The sequence below is a fragment of the Bubalus kerabau genome, chromosome 1 (assembly GCF_029407905.1).
Source record: "Bubalus kerabau isolate K-KA32 ecotype Philippines breed swamp buffalo chromosome 1, PCC_UOA_SB_1v2, whole genome shotgun sequence".
Classification (NCBI taxonomy): Eukaryota; Metazoa; Chordata; class Mammalia; order Artiodactyla; family Bovidae; genus Bubalus; species Bubalus kerabau.
In genome coordinates, this window is record NC_073624.1 from 48,250,672 (window position 1) to 48,272,337 (window position 21,666).

General features: G+C 39.9%; 1 protein-coding gene across 21 annotated transcripts in view; it reads left to right on the top strand.

Annotated features, from left to right (window-relative positions):
* Positions 1–21,181, top strand: part of RBFOX2 (RNA binding fox-1 homolog 2) — a 288,451-nt gene extending 267,270 nt beyond the window's left edge. For 9 of the 21 annotated variants that reach the window (XM_055574468.1, XM_055574474.1, XM_055574431.1 and 6 more), the window contains 7 exons: positions 2,321–2,374; positions 2,517–2,609; positions 3,711–3,855; positions 10,504–10,546; positions 17,042–17,130; positions 17,585–17,657; positions 19,252–21,181. In XM_055574468.1, the coding sequence (XP_055430443.1) occupies positions 2,321–2,374; positions 2,517–2,609; positions 3,711–3,855; positions 10,504–10,546; positions 17,042–17,130; positions 17,585–17,657; positions 19,252–19,296 (542 nt within the window). In that variant the 3' untranslated portion in view covers positions 19,297–21,181. Of the gene's footprint in view, positions 1–2,320; positions 2,375–2,516; positions 2,610–3,710; positions 3,856–7,528; positions 7,569–10,503; positions 10,547–17,041; positions 17,131–17,584; positions 17,658–19,251 lie in introns of all 21 variants that reach the window. The other 12 variants (XM_055574481.1, XM_055574489.1, XM_055574443.1 and 9 more) reach the window with 5 other exon arrangements.
* Positions 21,182–21,666: the final 485 nt, after the last annotated feature.

A 21,666-nucleotide genomic window follows, 5' to 3' on the forward strand; every position in this document is an offset into this window, starting at 1 on the left:
GACTGGGTCTTGAGGCCCATGGCTCTACTTTGAAGAACCTCATTCACTATTGTATATTTTAGAGTTCTGCATGAGATTTTATCTAGAGTAAAAAGAAGAGTTTCTCCCTCTTTTGCTAGAGTATGACAGTATGTGCTGGTAATGTCTTAAGTCAAGAAGAAGTGTATTAGTTGGCCTTCAATAAATATGTGTAGCTCAGCTTTTCAAATAGAGTATAGCATACCTTGCATTTATTAGCATAACTTGCATTTTCCTTAGACATTTTACTAGTGGTGTATCTTGGGACACCGTCACCTTCCAAGTTACCTTTTGTTTTCTTCTTTTCACTGCTTCACAAAAACAAGTTTTTGCAATTTTGATTTTTTAAAAATCAAATTTAAACAAAATAAGGAGAGGCAAAGTATGTCGGATTCCCTTTAGATCCAGTGGGACAGACAGAGCTACTGACTGGAATTAAGAAGACAGGAACTCTCCTGTTAATCTGTCTCTCCACTTTACTCTGACAGTGGGCCAGTTTCCCAACCCATTTCTGTTTTCACCACTATCAAGTGCCAGAATTTTAGCACCACCAGGCTCTTCTTTAGAAGTCATCAAAATCCAGCCCTCTTAGCTTATTCTTCAGGAAATAAAGCCCAGGGAAATATAATATTGATACTTGCTCATTGTCCCAGAAGTGGTGTCTATCTTATCACTCTTTTTCAGTTTTGTGAAAATGAAGTGACATAAACGCCTGTAAAAATACATTGTAAAGTGTACAAAACTAAACATATTCAAGCTTTTGTTGACAATATTCCATTATTATCATGTGCATCCATTGTACGCATTTAAAGGGAGTGCTTAAGTAGTAGTGCCACTGATAGAAAAGAAAAAGTTCATTTTTTAATATTATTCTAAATCACTACTCAAGCCTACTGGAGGCAGACTTTAGAAACCTTCAGCTGCTGTGTTAGAGATTCTGCAAAGAGTACACTAAGTGCTTTCTGGTGAATTCTCAGCATGTTCTTACTGGCTTTGAGTCTCCTGACTTGTCTAACAATGCAGAACATTGGTGCTTTTACAACTCCAGTAGGATTTGAAGACAAATTTTGAAATTTTCGTGCAGAATAATGAAGAGGCATGTCTATAAGCACATGAAATAATGAATGGGGGATTGGAATGATTCCAAATGAATGGGTTTTCTCTTGAGTAATGTCTTTGCTTATAGTCATTTAAATCTGGTGATTGGCCTTTTCATCTTTCCAGTCGCATATTTATAGAGTAGCAGTGACACAATGTTACAATGTTATAAAACCCAAGGGCCAATTTTTCAGAAAAATAAAATGGCTTTATTTATTTATAAAAATTTTATAAATGTTATAAGATGATAAAATTCAAGAAATATTTATTAAGCTTTTTCATGTAGAATGCTACTCTATCAGTGGACAATAGAACATTTCTCTTTTTTTTTTTTTTACCACTTACCATATTCCTATAAATATAAAAAAGGAAATGTAGAAATTAAAGTGATATCAAACCTAATGTTGTTTAGAAATACTTAAAATATTTACACTAATGTTCTGTAGTGGTCTTATATTCTTTAGCTTAAAAGTCTGATTAATGTACATATGCTTCTTATAAATTAAAATCTCAGAAGACATGCACCAAAGTTAGGAACATACCTTGAATTTTATCATTGCATGTCTCTCCTTTGTGACTTGGTTAAACTCCAGTGAAATCCCAGTGGGAAATCCCAATGAAAGAAGATTTCCGTTTACCCAGAATACCATTAGCATGCTATAAATGAATAGGGAGTTCAGAGGTCCAGGTCAGATTTGAACTCAGTCAAAGGATACTGCTTTATACTAAAACAGCTAGAGTAGTAAACAATGTCAAGATGATATAGAAGACAGCGCATCACAGTGGGATACCAAATTCCATATATTGTGCCTTTTTCCCTTCTTCTAAACAAGGACTAGGTCATTTAGCAGTTCTGTGAGAGACAGTATACAAAACCCCCAGGATTTATTTGTATTTCTTTATCCTTCTCTCATTCCCTCTCCATCTTCCTTCTTTCCTCCCTCCCGTTTTTTTCTCACCTCCTCTTTCCCCTACTGCCTCTCCCTCTGCCAAATCTTCATTATCCTTTCACTGTGCTATTCCTGCTTAAAGAGGGTCAGATCCAAAAATACCATCACCCTCTCATGTAAACCCCCACCAGCATCCTAAAAAGAAGATGGTACCAGGCAAGAATGAATCCAGAGCATCTGAAGCCCTCCTTTACCTTCTGTCTGTTCCTCATATAGTCTTAAACATTTGCTCACTGTCCTCTCTTCCATTTCAGGTTGGAAATTAAGCCCAGTAGTTGGAGCTGTATATGGCCCTGAGTTGTATGCAGGTAGTATTTAAGCTAATTTTTCCATTTGTGCTATTTACATATATATTTATATATATATATATATATATATAAATCTATTGTTTTTCACTTTCCTACTCCTTAGTGATCTTTTTGCACCTTTTCATTTCCTAAATACACTTAGCATCCAGCTTCCAAGCAGATGTGTCCCTAGGCAACGACGCAGCCGTGCCCCTGTCAGGAAGAGGGGGCATCAACACTTACATTCCTTTAATCAGTAAGTAGCCTATGTTGACCTGGCTTGGAGTTTGAGAGTTTGACTGTTGTGAGTAAACAGTGAGGTATTGGTCTTTTTGTCCCCCCAAATACACGTAACTGAAAAGGAGGCATTCATGAGAGAGTTAAATACAATGATTAATGCCCTGTCCTATGCTAGAATCTTATTAGCCTATGCTAGAATCTTTTTGATCAAATGTTAAGATGGCCACAAAGCACGAATAGTTGGAAAAGGTAGAAGAGGATGAGGACACATAAAGAAAATTTTAGTTCTGCACTTTGTAATGAAGCAAACAAAGAAAGGATTATTGGTGGAACGTGTTGTACATGCTATCTGCAAGTCAGCTCTGGGCTTGAATAGAATACCACACAAATGCCGCTCCAGTTTTATTGATTATTCTCAGCTCTGTTGGTATCTCTAAAGTCATTTTGACCTGAGCTATTTAGCTCCAGCAAGAGATGTAATTAAACAGAGTTCAGTGGATATGGAATCAATGTCCCCGCATGCTTTCCAGAGGATAGCACACTTAAAACAGGCCCTTAGAGAATGTCTGCCTCTTGAAAGTACACAGGGCTGCAGGGGAGAGGCAGTTTCCTTCTCACCTCTCATTTCTGGATTGAAACATGTTAAAGAGTAAGGTGGACTCATGACATGTCTGAGACTATTTAGTGTGCCTTGGAATGTGGCGGCATGTCAAAGCACAAAAGGATATTCTTATGAAAAATAATTATTTAAATTGATGTAATAACATCTGGAATAAGATTAATAATCAGTCAGTGAAAGAGTTTATATCAAACAACTTAAACTGGCTGTAGAAATGAAAAGTCTTGTCTCCATTATGGCAGCAGTTCTCGGGTTTCTTGACCTATTTCTCATCAGCTTGCATTGTAAGGCCAAAATTGGGAAGGAACAAAGAAATTCATGATTTGTGATAAGTGAGGCATGGTGTCAATGAGTTATGGCATATCGCATATTTCCATTTCATTTTGAGAAAAGTTGTAATGTGGGGGTATCTTTTCATCTTTCCTGTAATTGTGGTATAGCAGGTTGTGATGTTATACATGCTGCTGAATGCAAGTTGACATTTCTGTCATATTTTGGGTCTCCCTTTAGTTCCTGGCTTCCCTTACCCAACTGCAGCCACCACGGCGGCCGCTTTCAGAGGAGCCCACCTGAGGGGCAGAGGGCGGACGGTATATGGCGCAGTCCGAGCGGTACCTCCAGCAGCCATTCCCGCCTATCCAGGGTAAGCAGTAGATTCCCAGATAAGCAACTGGATAAAACCAGAATACCATGGCCCTCATATAACTTCTGGGATGTTGCCGTGCCACATAGTAGAGATTCTTTGAATATTTGCAAATTAACAGATTAGATGGCAAGAACCATACCATTGTCAGAATGTAACAGAATATCAATGCATTATATAAATCTTCATCTTGGCCACCTTAAGCCCTCACAGTAGTGGCTTAAGACGGTAGCCAGAACTGTCTTGTGTTCACTAGCAGTGTGTTGGCATGGAGTTCACTCAGCATCGCACGAATTTGGATTAACACTCCTGCAGAAAACCAAACTAGGAGCTCAAGATTGTAGTGCAAGACTGCATCTGCTGGGCTCAGCCCTCACCACCACCCTTGCTGGGGCTGAGGCTCTCACATGTGCCCTCCCTTGTGGTTTCACTGCCTGGGTGGTGAGCAGCAGAGCTAGTTACCCACAATGGATTTGCTTTCTTTGTAGGAGACGGATTAAAAGAGGTTAATTCAAAGATGAACCAAGTCCAATTGAATCAAGGGAGAAAGGGAGAAGTAGGAAGAATTAAACCACAGTTGGCTTCTGAATGATGGTAAACAACTAACGGAGCTGAGCATCCTTCACCCTTTGATTTTTGTACGGAGGGTGTCTCATGCAGTGGAATGATTCCATAGCAACAAATAAATCCTTTGTTACTGAATATGGGGGAGAAGGAGTGAAGATGGCAGGTTTTGATTTCCGTTGTTCCTCAAGGCCAGCCTACAATGTATATTTTTATATAAAAAGTGGACTTTTATAAGTTAGTTGTATCAGGACTTTCTTCAAAGATGTGACGTTTGTGTTCCTCTTCTTTTTTCTGCCTGTGACAGGTTTTTCCCCATATACTTACTGAAGAATAAACAGTGGCAGAGCAGCCTGTTCATTGCTACTTAGTAAAAATGTAAAGGGAAAGAGCCTCCTTTGTAGGTCCTTTTCTGACAGCAAAATTGACTGTGAGGTGTACTAATTTAGTAGACAGTCATAGACCAAAGGGACATGCCATTCAGGGTCCTCAATTACACAGAATTAAAGCATTTTTATCAGACAAGACAAATATGGGTGTTGAAATTGGCAGGCTCCAGAAGCCACTAGAAGGGGAACTACTTTAGAAATAAACCTTTGTTTGCAGTCTATAGATGTTTAAATCCCATGCATTCCATCATCTCCATCTTCTGCCATTACTTACTTTTAATTTTATCCTTTTTTCCTCTCAACTTGACCTTTGACCTTCAACCTCTGACATCTCCTTTTAAAGAAGTGACTAAAGATATAATATTGTTTCATCAAGAAATATTCAAGTAAAACATAAAACTGAGCCTTGGATGTTCTACACACTAGGAAAATTGTTTACAAAGCGTCTTCCATTTCAGTCCAAAAGATCGTACTGTCCTGTTTGCAGAGATACTGCTCACCAGAAACATGGGATTGTATTTTGTAATATTCCTGAGTTACTTTATCAAGTGGTTGAATTTGTTCCTATTCAATATAGGTCATTTCAGTATATTGGCCAAACTTGAAAACCCATTCTCTACCAAGTCTGTGTCAGTTATATATTTGCTCAAAGATACTTTACCTTATGTCTAATCACATCAATTTCTGTGCATTACATTGAACACTAATTTCCCATGTTTTATTTTTTATTAACTAAACCACCTGTTTACATGGAAGATGGCAAGGAATAAGTCCAGTATTTTATGGGGAATGGCCTAAAATTGCTTTTTAGCTTAGTGAACTAATTTCATCATTAATCATTGTGTTCTAGCCTCTTCGTGGCATTTGATATAGGGAATATTGGAATTCTTCTAGATTTAGGTGAATATTCCCAATGAGTGATACAGTTTAGCATAAAATTTACTCATGTTTTTAATGCCACCACTCTTCTCTATAGAAGAAATATTTTCGAACTTTGCCTATTTCCCCATACTAAAATAGTTGAAGGTTAATTAGTCACCACTTGGCATCAATGCTTTGGCATTTTATCAGCCTTCTCATTATAAACAAGTCTCTTTTTTACTAAAATGCAGTTGAAAGGCAGATTATTTTCTAACCTCAGATTTTAGCTACAATTGGAGACTGAAAATGGACAGAATTTATCTAAATGGCCTCAGAGATGAATTTGATTTGCCTATTGTGTAATAATACAAAGGCACAGAATAATTGGGGCATCACAAAGTGTGATCATACTATCCTGTAAATACAACAGAACCTCACTGGAAGTAGAGTTCAGAAACTTTATCACTACCTGTAAAAAATAAATTATTTTCATATTCATACTAAAACTATGACTTGATAACCTCACTTGCTAGCTTGTTTATTACAGCAGAGAAGGTAGTAGTGAAAATTTCCAGCTTGTTTAGTTGAATAAATGATAAACAGATCTTTTAATTTTAAATAACCAAATCTTGACTTAGTGAAAAGACTCTTATCTTTTTTTCTCTACTGCTATTCTGTCTTTTGGTCCCAAAATAAAGTTTTGGGGAAATTATATGCACAAAATAGCTCAAAAGGCTTGAAGTCTATATCTTCATTATAATAGTTTAGTGTCACTTAGGATTAAAAACAGAATGGTGTATTTTTTTGTTGTTGTTCAATACAAATTTATTTTCTAAACAGAAAAATAAATCTTTTTATTCCTAATCAAGCTACCTTCTCGATTTTATTCATTTAAATAAAACAGGTCATGCCCAGAACCTCAGTTATCAACTGTATTTTTCAGAATTCCATGAATATTCTTATGGTCAAAAAAGAACCCTTAAAGTCTTCCAGTTACTCCTCCCACTCTGGATTATATTGTTACTATCTGGGATCCCCACTGCACCTTTCAATTCTTGGACCTTGGACCAATCACCTTAACCTTTAGCTCATTATCTCTGCTTGTGAAAGCAATGCATTGTGGGTATTTTTGGTTGTGTTTTTTTTTTAATTACATTTCTCTGTTTACTTTGGTCAGAATTGATTGACTTGTTTTTCTGAGGTGTTGCATTGGTTCTTAAAATGCTGAATAATAATACTTTGCATGCTTGTGTGATCAGCCAAATCTTATCGCATGTCTAATGTGCAGGGTAAAAAGCAGGTGATGTATGGATATCAGAAAAGAATTTCTACGTTTCTCTGAAACTGATAACAAAATACTAAACATAATGTTGAAGCATACTTTGCATACGGTCCTGCCCTAGTGGGATTCTTTGGGGGTTTTTTTGTTTTTGTTTTTTCTTTTTTTCATATTTAACCCCTCTCTGCACAAACCCTGCCCCCACCCCCACATACACACACCCCTTTTGAAAAGAAAAACGTCCTCTTAGGACAAGCTTATTTTTTTTTAATACTCTCAATATGAAAGGTTGGTGTTTCCAATCCAGCAGGTTCTCCATAGCTATACTTGGCCCCCTGGGGATGCTCTTTATTGCTCTCATCCCACTCTAGTTACTAGATTGGCAGGCGTTTCCTTCTAGGGTTGCAACCCTCCCCTGCCTTGCCTGTCTCAGAGCCACCCCAACCTCTCCAGCCCAGGGTCCGTATTCATACATCACCTGCCCGTGTAGAGCGCATGTGCATGCTGCCGTCCTCAATAACCGGAATGTGTTTCTGTTCTTTTGTTTTTTTGTTTTTGTTTTTGTGTGGATTTTCTGCAGTGTGGTTTACCAGGACGGATTTTACGGTGCTGACCTCTATGTAAGTACACACACCGGGGCCTTCTCGTCCCCATCCCCTGACAAGCCAGCCTTTTTTTTTCTGTTTCTTTGGTTTGGTTTTTTGTTTTGTTTTTTTTTAATATAGTTTATTTAATTTTTATTTTATTTTTCCTTGTGGATATATATATATTTATATATTTAAGAATGCAAGCATGCTTCTCTGCCACTGCGCTTGCCCCTGGGTGCAAAAACTAAGCCTTTGGGTTTCCTGGTCATTGCTAGAATCAGTCTACTGGACATATTCTTTTCCCTTCCCTATGCCCACAGATATTCTGTGTTTCACAAATATACTTGAGAGATGATCAGCAGGTTTAAAGTCTTTTCTTCCTGTCGTCTCATGTGCATACATAACTAACAGGACCAGCGTAGCCTGAAACCAGCTCTTTCCCTTTTCTGCTTTTCTTTTCATTTCATATCCCTCTTTAGATCATTAGGGCTTTGATTTCTGTAGATGGCAAGAAGCTTCCTGAAATGTGTGTTTTCCTGTTTCACATACTTTGAGAGAGCACTGTCTTGTGAGAGTGAGGTGTGAGGAATTGATGCCAGTGGAGAGTGGGTAGGAATGAGAGGAAACCAAATACTCAAGTGCAGAAGGCTTTTCTGTATCAGAAGGTCCACAGCTAGTGGGGCCCTTTCTTTAAGAGCCATCTAGAAGGAAACAGATGGCATCATTAGCAACCTACACTCTTCTACAAACGTTTGACTCATACAAGATTTGTTGATTTGACCAGCCATGGTAACATCTTTATTACTCTCCATTATTTAAACTGTCTAGCTATAGCTCGAGTCTTATGACTGGTGGTCACATGTTATTTAAAATATGGAAAAAATGATCTAACCTGACAAAAGAGTCAAGTTTTTGAGTTTTGCAAGTCTTTTATTAGGACCTCTCTCCAAAGATCTCTTTCTGAATGCGTGCTTAGTCTAACTACCCACATTGTTAAGAAATCATTTCCTGAGAAATACTTGTCAGCATGAAATGATTCTTTGGGCACAGTGTAGAATTGTCTGGAAATGATTTCTCTACCCTAATTTCTCCAAAGTCAATAAGGGTACCTTTTTAATGAACTGTTTTAACAGTCTGCCAGAGATTCCCAGCAATCTTAAAACATTAATGCCCTTTCAGAATGCATGTGGAGTATGCATTCTGTATTGCTGGAAGTAGACAGGAGAGAGCAGTTCTCTGAGATACAGTTGGGGGGTGTACACACCTGGCCGTTTAGAGCAGACCTTCAGAGTAGACTTGAACACATGCTTGAAGGAATCTTAGCCATGATTTGGTCCAGCCTCCTCACTTTGTGGATATGTTTCTTAGATTGTGACACCCAGATTACCGAAATTGTTTGTTTATCCAAGCATAAAACCCAAATAATCAATATTTCATTACCTCTCATAGTAATTTAGTTAAAATCCACATCTTTCCTCTAATGGTCTTCAAGAAGTAAATGAAAGATCTCTTTTTCTTATGCTCACGGTGAAACTTGAGGACCAGGAAACTATTAATATATCCTACTTTTACACCAGAGTGCACTTTTCTAAATACATGTATTTACATAAGCTCTTATAAGCATGTACATCCTCCCATATACATTAGTCTCCATAGTCTCATGAAGCTCACCTTTATGTTATTTAAGTTTTCTTGAAATCTGGTCTATTTGAGTACACTTCGTCTTGAATTGGGGTTTGTTTTTTTCTCTGATATCTTATTTGGGGATTTCTTAAGTGTAATGTACTTCTACCTTATTAAGATTTGCCTCCTTCCACCTTGTTAAGTCGTCCAACCGAGTATTTGTTAACAGTTCTCTCACTTCCTTAGTTTACAATATATGACTTTATTAAGAGAGAAATGATTTTTCTGCACTTAAGAAAATACTCTTGGTTTTTTTTTTTTAAATCTATGAATTGGACCACCTTATCAAGCTGAACAGAAGTAATTCAGCAACATTGCCAAAACATTTTTTTGATCTGTGGCCCCTAGTTGATGAAAAGACTGAATACTAATGATATTTTTATTTCTTAGTTATCTTAAACCAGTTAGTTACCTAGAGGAAAGAAGAAAAAGTTGGTTACTAGTGCTGAAATAATACCCAAACCCACAAATGGAAAACTGGAAAACATGAGGTGGGAACTATTGAGTGAGGCTTAGAGTTAACTTTGAATACAGCTTTTAAAACTGCACATTCCCCACCCCATGTGTGAGGTGGCAAAGGAGGCTTCTTTAAAAAACACACAAAGAGCAACAATAAAAACCCCTATCATTTTATGTTGAATTTGTTTCTGCTTCTCTCTGTACATTTTCCCTTCTGTGAACATCTATTAATGTATGTTTAGTTCTTATCTCAGAAAGGAAGATCAGAAATAGAGAGGTTGGTTTATCTAGTCTAAAAAGTGCCCTGAACCTGAACTTGAGGAGACAACATGAGGGAAAAAGAGTTTAAATTGCTGGCTTTTTTTAAGCTATATTAATTTAGGCTATTAACTGTGAAGGTATTTTTTGTAGGTTTTTTTGGTTTGGTTTTGTTTGTAATCTCTCCCTGTCCTCTTCTTAGGCCATAACCCCTGCTGGCCACTTTCTTCCTCCCCGTGTCTTTCATGGCACATTCCTCTCTGGAGAACTGATCTAGCAATCGTGCCCATGACTTGTAAAGAGACTCCCCACGCTAAGATTTGGGAGTGTCGCAGGTAGATTATGTGTCTGCCTGCCCCCTCTTTTTCTGATCAGTAGGAAAGACACCGTTCACCCTAATTCACTTTTTTAATGGGATAACAACTGCTCCTAATTCTCACCCTGTGAAAAGCATGCTTGCATCCAAAGGAAAGAAAAGGCTGGTAGGCCCCTTCGTGGGCTTTTTTGTATGATTGTTTTCCTTCCACAGCTGTGTTTTTTGAACTGCTCTTCCTGTGTTCTGTTATAGAATAGTCTTACAGGAACCAATCATTAGCGCTAAAATACCTCAGGTAGGAGTGCCAGTGTGACCTGCCAATCAATCAGATTGTGGATTGCAGTGAAAAAATTGAATTATACTAACCATTCCAGCTCCACGTTAGAGATGGGAACAGAGGCTTTTTTGGACAATCAAGACTTGTGAGCGTGTGATCTAAGGCCTGCTACCTCAGCAGTGCACCCAGTCAAGCTCCTTACATGAGGGCACCTCCTCCAAAATTCCGTGCTCCTGCCCCATTGCCACACATCCGCACCAGGTGTGTTACACGCACCGTCCCATCACTGCCACCTCTTTTAGTTTGTCAATCACATTTATCCATGGTGTTGAAACTGGTCTTTTATATTTTGAAGAGCTTAGCCATTTGGGACATCTTCTTACTTCTGTGAAAGAAATGAGAAAAGAGAGAAAGTAGAATCCGTCTAGACAGGATTTCTGAATCCCAAATTGGCCCCTGTTGTGAAGTCATTGTAGTAGTTGGGCTGTGCTGCTATGTAAGTTTGAAGTTGTCCTAAAAATCTAGGTATACTAGAACTCTAAAATGGAAGCATATGTTTCCTAAGCCCTCTCTCCTTTTCACTTTAAAACCAGATTAGTGAGGGCAGTGGATTATGATGCCCTGTTCGATTTGCTGGTAGCTAGGTGCTCAGCAAAAGGGAAAGCAGCAGGTAACTTGTCACAATTCAGTTAGTCTATTGATGTGGCCACCCAGCAAGCTTCTGGAGGTGAAACGATTATAGAGATGCAGAAGAAAAGTGTTTGAAAGGCTTAGTCAGTTGAAGATCATCTTTCATCTATCATAAAAGTAGTAAGTGGAAGATACCAAATCGGTCATAAAGATTCCTTTCCTTAACCCCAAGTTTAATAATAATAGAAATTTAAAATATTTTCCTTAAAAATTTTTCATTACTCTTCCAAGTAGATAAGGTCTCCCAGTCAAAAGCAGTAACAATATTATCATTATTACAAGTTTTGCATTCACATCTGTATTACTCACGTTTAATCCAGTGTGCCATATTGCCACCAAAGAATCTTTGCTCTCCTAAAGAGCCCCTCCTCATACAAGTTCAGTCCAGAGCCGTGGATCTCAGCGGAGGAGGTGAGGGAAAGGAAGGAGTTAGAATCATGTAAAGACAGTGATCCCCAGAGGCACAGCCTTAGGCCCAAGCCAGTTGGACTAGATCTCTGCTCTGCTATAGTGATTCAAAGCATCACACTTGCCATTCTCCCCACCTGCCTGCCCACCTCCACCCCCACTCCCTTTGCTCTGTAAATCCATACACCACATGCAGGGAACAAGCTTTCATTCGTCTGCTGGTCTTGAAATATACATTCTTCTTCTCAGTGTCACATAATGTCATTGTCTTCCAGGTAGAAAGAAGGTGTCTTGACATCACATGCTCACCAAAGTCCTGTTTTAATGTAAATCCTAAAACAAAAATGTAGTAATATACTTAATGGCCAGGTTAAAATCAAGACAAGGGAAGGTTAAATGGAGACAGAGAAAGGCCATGTGTAAGAGGAGAGGTTTTGTAGAACCCTTCCACTCTGTTCTAATTAAAACACAGCTCAGGCCTGTGCAGAGGAGTCACGTGGTCAGCGTGGCAGCACTCTGAAGTTCACTAGACAACAAAATTGGTTCAGAGTGGAGTCCCTAGGTGACATTGAGCAGTGGAAAAGTGAGAGTTTAACAACAACAACAAAAGGATCTTAAAGGTAACACCATTTTCATTTGAAAAAGCTAGAAGTTGAAGGCAGGGATGTGTTACAGAAATGTGAAAAGATAGAATGCTTAAACACAGGAAATATTTTAGAACACTGGATCAGTAGGTCTGGGTGTTGACAGAGGGCAAGCATACAAGTGAGCACTGCGGGTCAGAAGTGAATCAGGAAGATTGACTAGGGAAGTGGTATAGCATTGGGCTGCCCCAGTTGGGAGCATTAGGAGTCATTCAGAATGAATTACAAAGGAATAAGAAAGTAATTGTTTGTAAAGGGGCGTGTGGAATATTTGGACCAAGCTTAGCCATGCCAGATTTATCCAGCTGTCAGGTTCCAAAAAGCTGTCTGTGTCTGCCCTCCGACATTAGGGTGTGCTGTGGCCATGCTAATCCCCATTTTTTGTTTTATTTCAAATCACACACAGATAGAATCTGCAAACTGCTTCAGATCAAACAGGTCTGATTGTGTGTAAATACATATGTCCTTTTTAATTTTTATTATTAATGGTTGCTTCAGTTTTGCATTGGTGCATGGTTCAAAGCAATACACATCAGCTATCTCATGACTTCATATCTCCAAATGAATTATTTCTCCTCTTTTTTTGTTTGTTTGTTTGTGCAGTCAGCTGAAGAAATGTTAACATCTCACTCTAAATCTCTCAGTGGAGTCTCTGTTCCCTTCTCTGATATAACAGATGGGTTACTGCTTGTTATAATTATTAACATCGTGGTGTGGGCCAGGGCTCGGGCGGGCCAGATTGACTCTTTCTCTGGGCTGGGAGGGCCAGTCGTTAGGGTCTGGAATGTTAACTCGAGTGGTGACTGACTGTTTCCGTAATACCAGGTCGTTGTGGCTGCACGCTCTAGTAATTGAGGCTGTGTACTTCACCGAGCTTGTGGTAGAGCCTAGGGCGAACCGCTGTCCCAAGAGAATGCTGGGATAGATAGAGTTAGCCAATCCGAGTCTGAACGTGGTGATTTTGCTGGTCGTTCTAGCTCCAGATGTTGGCATGCTTAGTTTTTAATGTGATTAATAAATGTGGCGCCATACCCCTTCCCCACGCCTGAACCCTGTCTCTCCTACCCCTTCCCCCACCCTTGTTCTTTTTGAAAAACCTAAGAAACAGCAATGAAGCCCTTGGTGTTTCAAACTGCACTTTGTTCTCATGTTCCATAAACAACTTCACATTTGCTCGTAGAAGTGAAAGTTGAGAAAATGGTTTCTCTGCCTGGATGCTTTATGCCTTCCAGCATCCAAACTGGAAATAAATATACCTGAATGTTCACTGGCTTATATTATGGTGAGACACATTGTTGAATAACCAATTGAAAGCACCATCAGAAATACTTTGGACTAAGAATACATCTAAGAGGAGTAAATCCGTGACATGTAATTTAGCTTGTGTAATGTGGGGGTAGTCATGGATGAAATTAACAAGTTAATTAGGATATTACTTCCTGTCCTAAACGTAGATCCCTCCTCCTAAAAGAGCCTGTCTATAGCACCATTATCGTAAAGTAATTAGAAGAGGATACATGTGGAAATATTATCTGCTTTAAAAAAAAAACAAAAACAAATTGATGTAGTTTCTTAAAATTCTGTTGACATTCTTCTTGAGCCTTTTGTTACCAATAAAATATTTGCATCTCTGTCCTGCTCCTGATTTTGAATGGCAAAAGGCCCTCATCAAGCTCAGGCTCCAGAGTCAGAGTTCACTTTGAGCAAAAGGAAAGGACTGGAGGTAGATTATCTGCATTCCCTTCTGGTTTGGAAGGAGCCTTCTTTCCCACAGCCTGATCCATTTAAAATTGTCTTGATCAACAGTAACATTACCGCTTTGGGGGAGAATGGGTGCGTGTATGTATGTATGGCTGAATCCCTTCGCTGTTCACCTGAAACTGTCACAACATTGCTAATTGGCTATACCCGGATACAAAATCAAAAGTTCAAAAAAATAAAACAATAGCATTGCCCCCAAGCCACTGAGGTTCCCCTGGTTTCTTGCAGGCTGAGGAAACCAAGAGGAAATGTCTATCAGTAACCTCATTCAGAACCTCTTTTCTTCCAGAATTAGTGCACTGCCGCTCAAATTTAATGATTGAATATAATCCCCAGTATATCTGACATACCAGGACTTACTGAGAATCTAGTTAGTATTTTTATGGGAACGTATACCTCTGCCCCATGGCATAGAACTAAAGTTTTTAGTTGTTTTACCCAGGTAGTATACATTGGGCTTTAATTGCTTTTATTACCTTGACTTTTTCCATTTTTAGAGATTATTTTGGATTTTGAAGACCTGCTGAAGGGACAGACTTCCTGATGTCTTGTATGCCACATCATCCTCATTTACAAAGAGGTCTTCCTGAGCATGGCCCTGCTCTAGACTTCACACAAGCTAACTTTAATTTTAAATAAGTGGAACCATTTATAATGATACGGGAAAAGTGAAACTTCAATATTCATACAAAGCTTAAAATCTCAACTATGATTAACATCTTGTTTTGTTTAACAGTTGGTTTTACTGTTTCATTTCTTCTTTAGAAGTTTTTTTTAAAAAGTGAAGGAAGGAGATACTTTAGTTAGTTTATATATAATGTAGATACTTAGGCGTGTATATATGACAGGGTGTATGTTGCAGCTTGGATATACAGCTCTACCCAAATCAGTCTGCCATGCCTGTCCTGGTAGACCTGACTAGAACTCAGAGGAAGCTTGTGGATCACAGCTAGCCCCTGAGGGTTCTCCTGCCATGGCCCCATCCCATTACCAGTGTTGGTAATATTAATGAGAATTTTCTTATTTATATGAATATCTATGGAAAGATCTATAATTGAAACAATGTTCAAATCATTCACTTAAACAAGGAAGGAATAATACAAAACCAGTGAAAACTAATCAGGGATTTTTTTTTTAATGTACATTTGCAGCTACTTCTGATGAATTTGAGGAGCATAAATTTAAAGAGCAGGAGTATACTTTACCCCACAGTACAGTGTCTTCAGTTAGAGAAAGCATAAATTACGTAAGAAAGAAGCAAAAAGCTGTAAGAAGAAATTACAGGTATTTCCAGAAGAAGATTTGGACAGAAATAAAAGCAGCAAGCTAGAAGCTGCCCAGTAAGGTGGTTAAGAAGACCAGAGGTCCCATTAGAAAATGCTTGTTTTCAATCCTAAGAAACGATATAGAAAAATTCAAATTTTTTTTTGTAGACTTAGCAAAAATTGAACATTTGAAGAGATCAAAAGTAGAAAGCACAGGGCAGAAAGCTTCAGATGTCCATGAGAAACGGACATACTAATCTATGGAAACATAACGGGCTGTGGCTCACTGCTGAGAAGCCCTCCAAGTGGACATAGTTATATTTTGCTATATCTGATGGAGCTAAGACAATAATATAAGTACACAACTGAATTAGGTTAGGGAAAATAGATGAATTCTAAAAAGGTAAAGAAAAAGAAGGAAAATAGGGCTCGCCACTTTTTCCAGTAGCCTGTCTCATGTGCCATTTGTTGTTGTGATTATCTTTGAAATACTTTGTGAAGAAATACACATGCTTCCCCCACTGGCAGTAAAAACCTTTTGAGTATTCGATTCATCTAAATGGAGGTAAAATAGCAGGACAGGGGAGTTGGAAGCTCTTTGGGACTAAGAGGATATTTGAACCCGTGGAAGAAAAGCTCCAGAGCCTGTTGTAAGATTGGGACCTAAGGATCCCAAAAGCTTTTAGGGAAGAAAAGCAAATGCAGTTAAATGCTTGGGGGAGGTGGGAAGGGCTTCCTAATCTATTTGAACCTAGCCCAAGGAGCCCGCAGCCCTTTGTAATCTGATGTGCCTGAGTCTGAAATATAGACTGAAGTTGGCATACTTTTTCTGTAGGGGGCCAAGTGGTAAAGCCTTTCATCTTCACTGGCCATACGGTCTGTGTTACAGCTAGTTTCAGAAACAGGTGGCAGACCACACTGGCCCACGTATGGAGGTTTGCCAACCCCTGGTCTGCACTGGTTCTTCCTTCTGAATGTCATTTGGTTGTCCCAGCCTCTTGGCAAACACGCAAGGCCACGTGGAGCAGAGCGCTTGTATGGGCCCTTTCTCTATAAACTGCTGTCTTTTAGCAGTAGATCAGTTTGAGTACACGTCAGAGAATCTGAAGATAGCACATATAAACTTATATGTTTTAATTCTAAAGGTTCCATTTCCTGTCAGATAAAGTTCTCCCAACTTGCTGTAAATATTTTCCTTGCTGAAAGTTCCAACAAAGATAGATCCAAAATCATATATCTTCATTTAGGGGGAAGAGGGATAAATTAGGAGCTTGGGATTAAAACATACACACTATTATATATAAAAATAGATAACCAGCAAGGTCCTAGTGTATAGCACAGGGAACTCTACTTAATATCTTGTAATAACCTATAATAGGGAGGAATCCTAAAAAGAATAGATGTTATACATGAAACTAACACCACATTGTACATCAACTATATTTTAATTTTAAAATATTTTAAATCATATTTTCACTTCTTAAATTTGAGAACAGGCACCCCAGTGTAGTTTACTTATGTTACTACTACAAATTGCAAAACAAATCCCGGTCTTGGGCGGAGCTTAATTTTGCACTGAGGAGCAACATGCAGACTGATGCAGTTTGAAACACTCTTCTCCCCACGTGTGTGTCTGTGTCCATGTCTGTCTCTGCGTCCCGTCTGTCTGCGTGTGGGCGGGTGTGTGTTCACCTGTCCCCCGGGGGGAGAGGTGTCTGTAAAGTGAGTTCTCTTCTCTCCTGTAGGGTGGGTACGCAGCCTACAGATACGCACAGCCCGCCACTGCAACCGCAGCCACCGCCGCTGCCGCCGCTGCAGCCGCTTACAGCGACGGGTAGGTGCTGAGGGAGGGCGAGCCCCGCTGCCTTGCGCCACCCCCTTCCCTGCCCGCACCCTTTCCAGAAGGGCACTTGGGCCACGGGGCTGCTGCTGAGCTGAGTTTTCTGCAGGCCTTCTCCCCAGACCCTGCCCCACCAGAAACCCACCAGCTCAGACTCTTCCCTCCCTCTTGTTCTTCTTGGCCCTTCTGGCTCTGACCCCGGTTTCCCGCTTCCTTATCACCAACGCCTTTCTTTTCCGTTTTATAGACCTACTTCAGAGATTTTCAGTTACTGCCTTTAGGAGCAGACAGAGATTTTTTTTTCCATTCTGCTAGTTTCCTAATAGCATTCCAAGACCAAGTTACTCACAAATCCTTAGACAGTCAAACACACTTTTAAGTTTCTGTGTTTTTTGTTTGATTACTGTCTTTCCTTTCTCTTTATCCCTGATTGGATTTCTTTTTCCAGTTATGGCAGGGTGTACACAGCCGACCCCTACCATGCCCTTGCCCCTGCCGCTAGTTATGGAGTTGGCGCTGTGGTAAGTAGATGTGCCATTTTTTATTCTTTAAACATTTCACTTCTGACTTTTACCTACAGATTATAGAAGATCTAGGGAGGTAATAAATTCAGCCCTGTTTCCATTGCCAAAGTATTAAATCCAGTAAGACTACCTGTAAATTTCACGTGGCTCCTTTGTGTGCTCATGTGAGCTCCCGGCCTGGGTAAAGACAGCAGAAATGAGACTGCTGTTTTATGTTGCCTCAGATGTTAGATGCATGCCTGAGCAGAGTTTTACTAATAGGTGTTAGCTAAGACTTGGGGCCATAGGACTCTAGTTTTCACAGTAAAGTTTTCAGAAAACTTTACCTGTTTCAAATGCAGATGCCAAAAGATGTCTCTATTCTTAAGCCTTCCAGTAGATAGTAATGGAAATCACCAAGCAGTTGCCTTCCAAAGATATTTTATTAGTAACATTTGTGGCAAAATACAATATTTTCTTAGAAGTATACAAAGCATCCATAGAGCTCATCTAGAATAATCCCCCAGGACACCTCCAGGTCCAGTGACCAGGACTTACTGGGTTCAGCAGTGGCCGGTCCACAGAGATGCCACCTCGTGCCAGAGTTTCTCTTGCCATCTTCAGTGCCACCAGGCAAGGGCCTGGGAACACAGGGGACCATGTCTGAGAGGGACGCAGATGATGGGTCCCAGTTAAGACATAAAGGATGTTCGAGAGCCTGCCATTTTCCACACTGAATCTACTGATGAGGATCTGTAGGAGGAAGTAATAGGGTCTGGGTAGGGGAGGGGGAAGTGTCAGAATTGAGGTAGGAACATAAAATATAAAGAAAGGGATGGGAATCCCTAAGGTTTTATTTAGTGTCCAAATATTATAAATCCTATACCAAAAGAATGACCCAAGGAGTGATACGGTCCTAAGGAACTTTGATTGAAAAAGATAAATCATTTGATAATGATTAAAGGAATAAAGTCCAGCTAAAACCCCAGCTATATATACATATACATATACATATATATATATATGTATATGTATATGTAAAGATAAAAATCAGCACGTCAAGAAACAACCTGGTTGTTTTTATAAATTACTGAGGCGCAATAGGCTTTATTCACTGAAAGATTAACTCAGGTTTAAATCCAGCACCATCTCAAGCATGGGATATGACAGTGATAGTGATCAGAAGTACCATGTTCTCCATTGTCAGGTAATGGGAGGAAGGTAAAGTCAGCAATCTGGTTTAGGCCACAATTATGTTGAAGTAATCAAGGTAAACAAGACACGTGCTTTTCAAAATCCACCTGTTTACAGACCTGGTTTTAAACTGCACAGAGTTTCTCTTCTGTGCTAATTTGTGTAAATAATGAAATGAATTGTTATGATCCCCTCCCCTTGAGAATATCAGGTCGGCAATAAATATTTGGGTCCCGATTGGAGCATTTTAGAGACAGAAGTTGGTTTCCTGACCTCATGCACTAGACACTATCTAACCAGTTGCTTTGAAGCTTCTAAGGAAGCTGTTTTTCCAAATCCCTTCTCAGGACATATGTCTTCTTTCATAATGCTTCTCTCATCAACCTTTTAATAATTTTTGTGTCTTTAATTACTGCAGGCGAGTTTATACCGAGGTGGCTACAGCCGATTTGCCCCCTACTGAAGTGACGTGAGACCCCTGCAAGTGGGACAGCCCCCCAGTTCATGAGGCCTGGCTATTGCAATATTTACTAGTAGAGGAACTCTATAGCAAGATGAAGAGGAAAAACAAACAAACAAACAAAAAAAAAAAACACAAAAAAAGAGAGAATACTTTTTTATACCTCACTATGTTCTTTGAATATGTATTTTTCCTTTAAATTTCTGCCTTTAATTCTTTTGTTCCAAAGATTGTGCATTTTTTTTCTTTTTTTTTTCCTTTTTTTTTTTAACTGTGGTAAAAAAAAAAAATGCATTTCCATGTCTGTATGTCCGTGCTTAGCTTATTCTATCAGTCACGGAAGAGGCAGTTAATGAGGAAGGAGAGACATTAGGAGCTGATAAATGCATCTGATCAGAAATCAGCAGACAGGATTACCAAAGTGAATCTGGTGCTGACTGGCTGGGGGACAAGCAGAAGTAGAAGAGACCTCTCTGCAACAGGATATCCTTCTAGTCTTCTGAGTTTCTGGTCTATGGCAGGTCATTCTGATTGGCTGTGGCTGGAATCCACATGCTAATAGATGATAGGAATGTGTGCTTGCAAAGCAGGAGAATCACAAAGACACTTTCCTCTCCTCTTCCCTCCTGTCTTCTCCATTCTTTTTATAATCATCTTAACATGCACAGCCTGAGATAGTTGGCATGGTTTTTGGAATTATAGTATTAATATTTCCAAACATGCGCTCAGACTGTGGATAATAAACACCTCATTAGGCATCCGGTCTCCAAATGAACTCTGGAGTCTGAGAAAGATCATTCTTTTCTTTCCTGTAAACCCTAGCGTTCCTGCTGGGCTTCTTCCCTTTCTTTGAACCACCGCTTAGCTCATCTTTCCGTTTACTAACACCCTGCTCCCATGTCCTCAAGATTCAAGAATTTAGGACCCAGGGATAGAAGAATAAATAGCCAGTGGCCAGCCTTCCCCAGAGGTCTGGGCACGGCTTGCAGGCTAGAAGTCCAAATTGTCGAGTGCCAGTGAAGAGGATGAGGGCAAGAAAAAGGATGTTAGATGATGTCTGACAAGGTGCCCTGATATTCCCAGTCTTTCTCTTGCATCAGAAAGTCAGCACAGAGTGTAAAACATGTAACATAGGCTCTGTTGGCAAAAGATAAAGCACCGAGCCCTAGATCAACTGTCCCTGGAGGTTTGGTGAGCAGGGCATGTAAGGGCAGGCAAAGGCACTTTGTACGAGCTCCAAAGCCATAGGACTTTTCATCTTCCAGAGCCTGTACGAGTCACTTCTCTGTCCACAGTCTGGAGCTGTTATGGCCATTTCACCCAGCTTCTCATTATCCTCCAAAGACAGCCAGCTGAGCACCTGGACCACTTGGTATTCGTGAACACTACAGGACATGAAACTGAAGCCCCTGAGGCTGCTCCCGTCCCTCCTGTACAGGAAGGAGGGTCTGAAATGGCCAGGACCTCACATGTTGCCAGAAAGAGCCACTCATGTGGCCACACAGTGAGTCCCTGCTACACTACCCAGCTTCAATTTTCTGTCTGTTATCAGGGCACGGGGGCTGTGCTTCTCTTGTAGCTATTAGCTGTTAAAGGCAAGGGTCCTGCAGTATTTCCAAAATGAAGGCATTAGCAAATGGAAAAGCACGGTCCATTTGGCTCCCTGGTCTATTCACATTGGTACTAGGGTGACCTTTCACCCGTGGGATAGCTGCTAAAGGGAGCAATTCAGAGACATGGAGCTTCTGGTTTGTTATGGGTTTGTTTTGGTTTGTTGTTTTTTTGTTGTTGTTGTTTTAATTTTTTTTTTTTTTTACTCCTGCCTCCACACATGTTCTTGCCTGATCCTGATTCTTGTCCCTGAATTAAAATAACTGACGTATGACAGCATCAAGCATTCTTTGTAAGCAGAGGGATCTGTCTTGGGGTGGGGTGGGGTGGGGGCTGACCTGTCATGTATAATACATATCTTCTCCCCCTTCAGAATCCTTTCTCTCCTAATAACTGGGAGAGAGGCTTCCCTGAAACCAGGGGAGACATCAAGGAAGCTAGAGGCCTCGATGCAATCTTACTGATTCTGGGGAGGAACGCACGATTAGAGTACGCCAGACTGCCCAGTCCATTGGCCATTTTCTAAGGGTTCTCCTCCCCAAGCCAAAGTTTGGTTTGTTGCTGTTAAGACAATTTTTCTTGTGTGTATATAAGTATTTCAGTTTGGGGTGGGAGAATGGGATGTGGGGCTTTCACAGTCCGAGGGACTGGGGGCAGAGAGGATTTTTCTTTCTTTCACTTTTGTTTTGAGGGAGAGCTTTTACTGACTAAAGAATCTGAGAGAAATGTTGTGTCCTGTTCATACAGGGGCCATTCTTACAA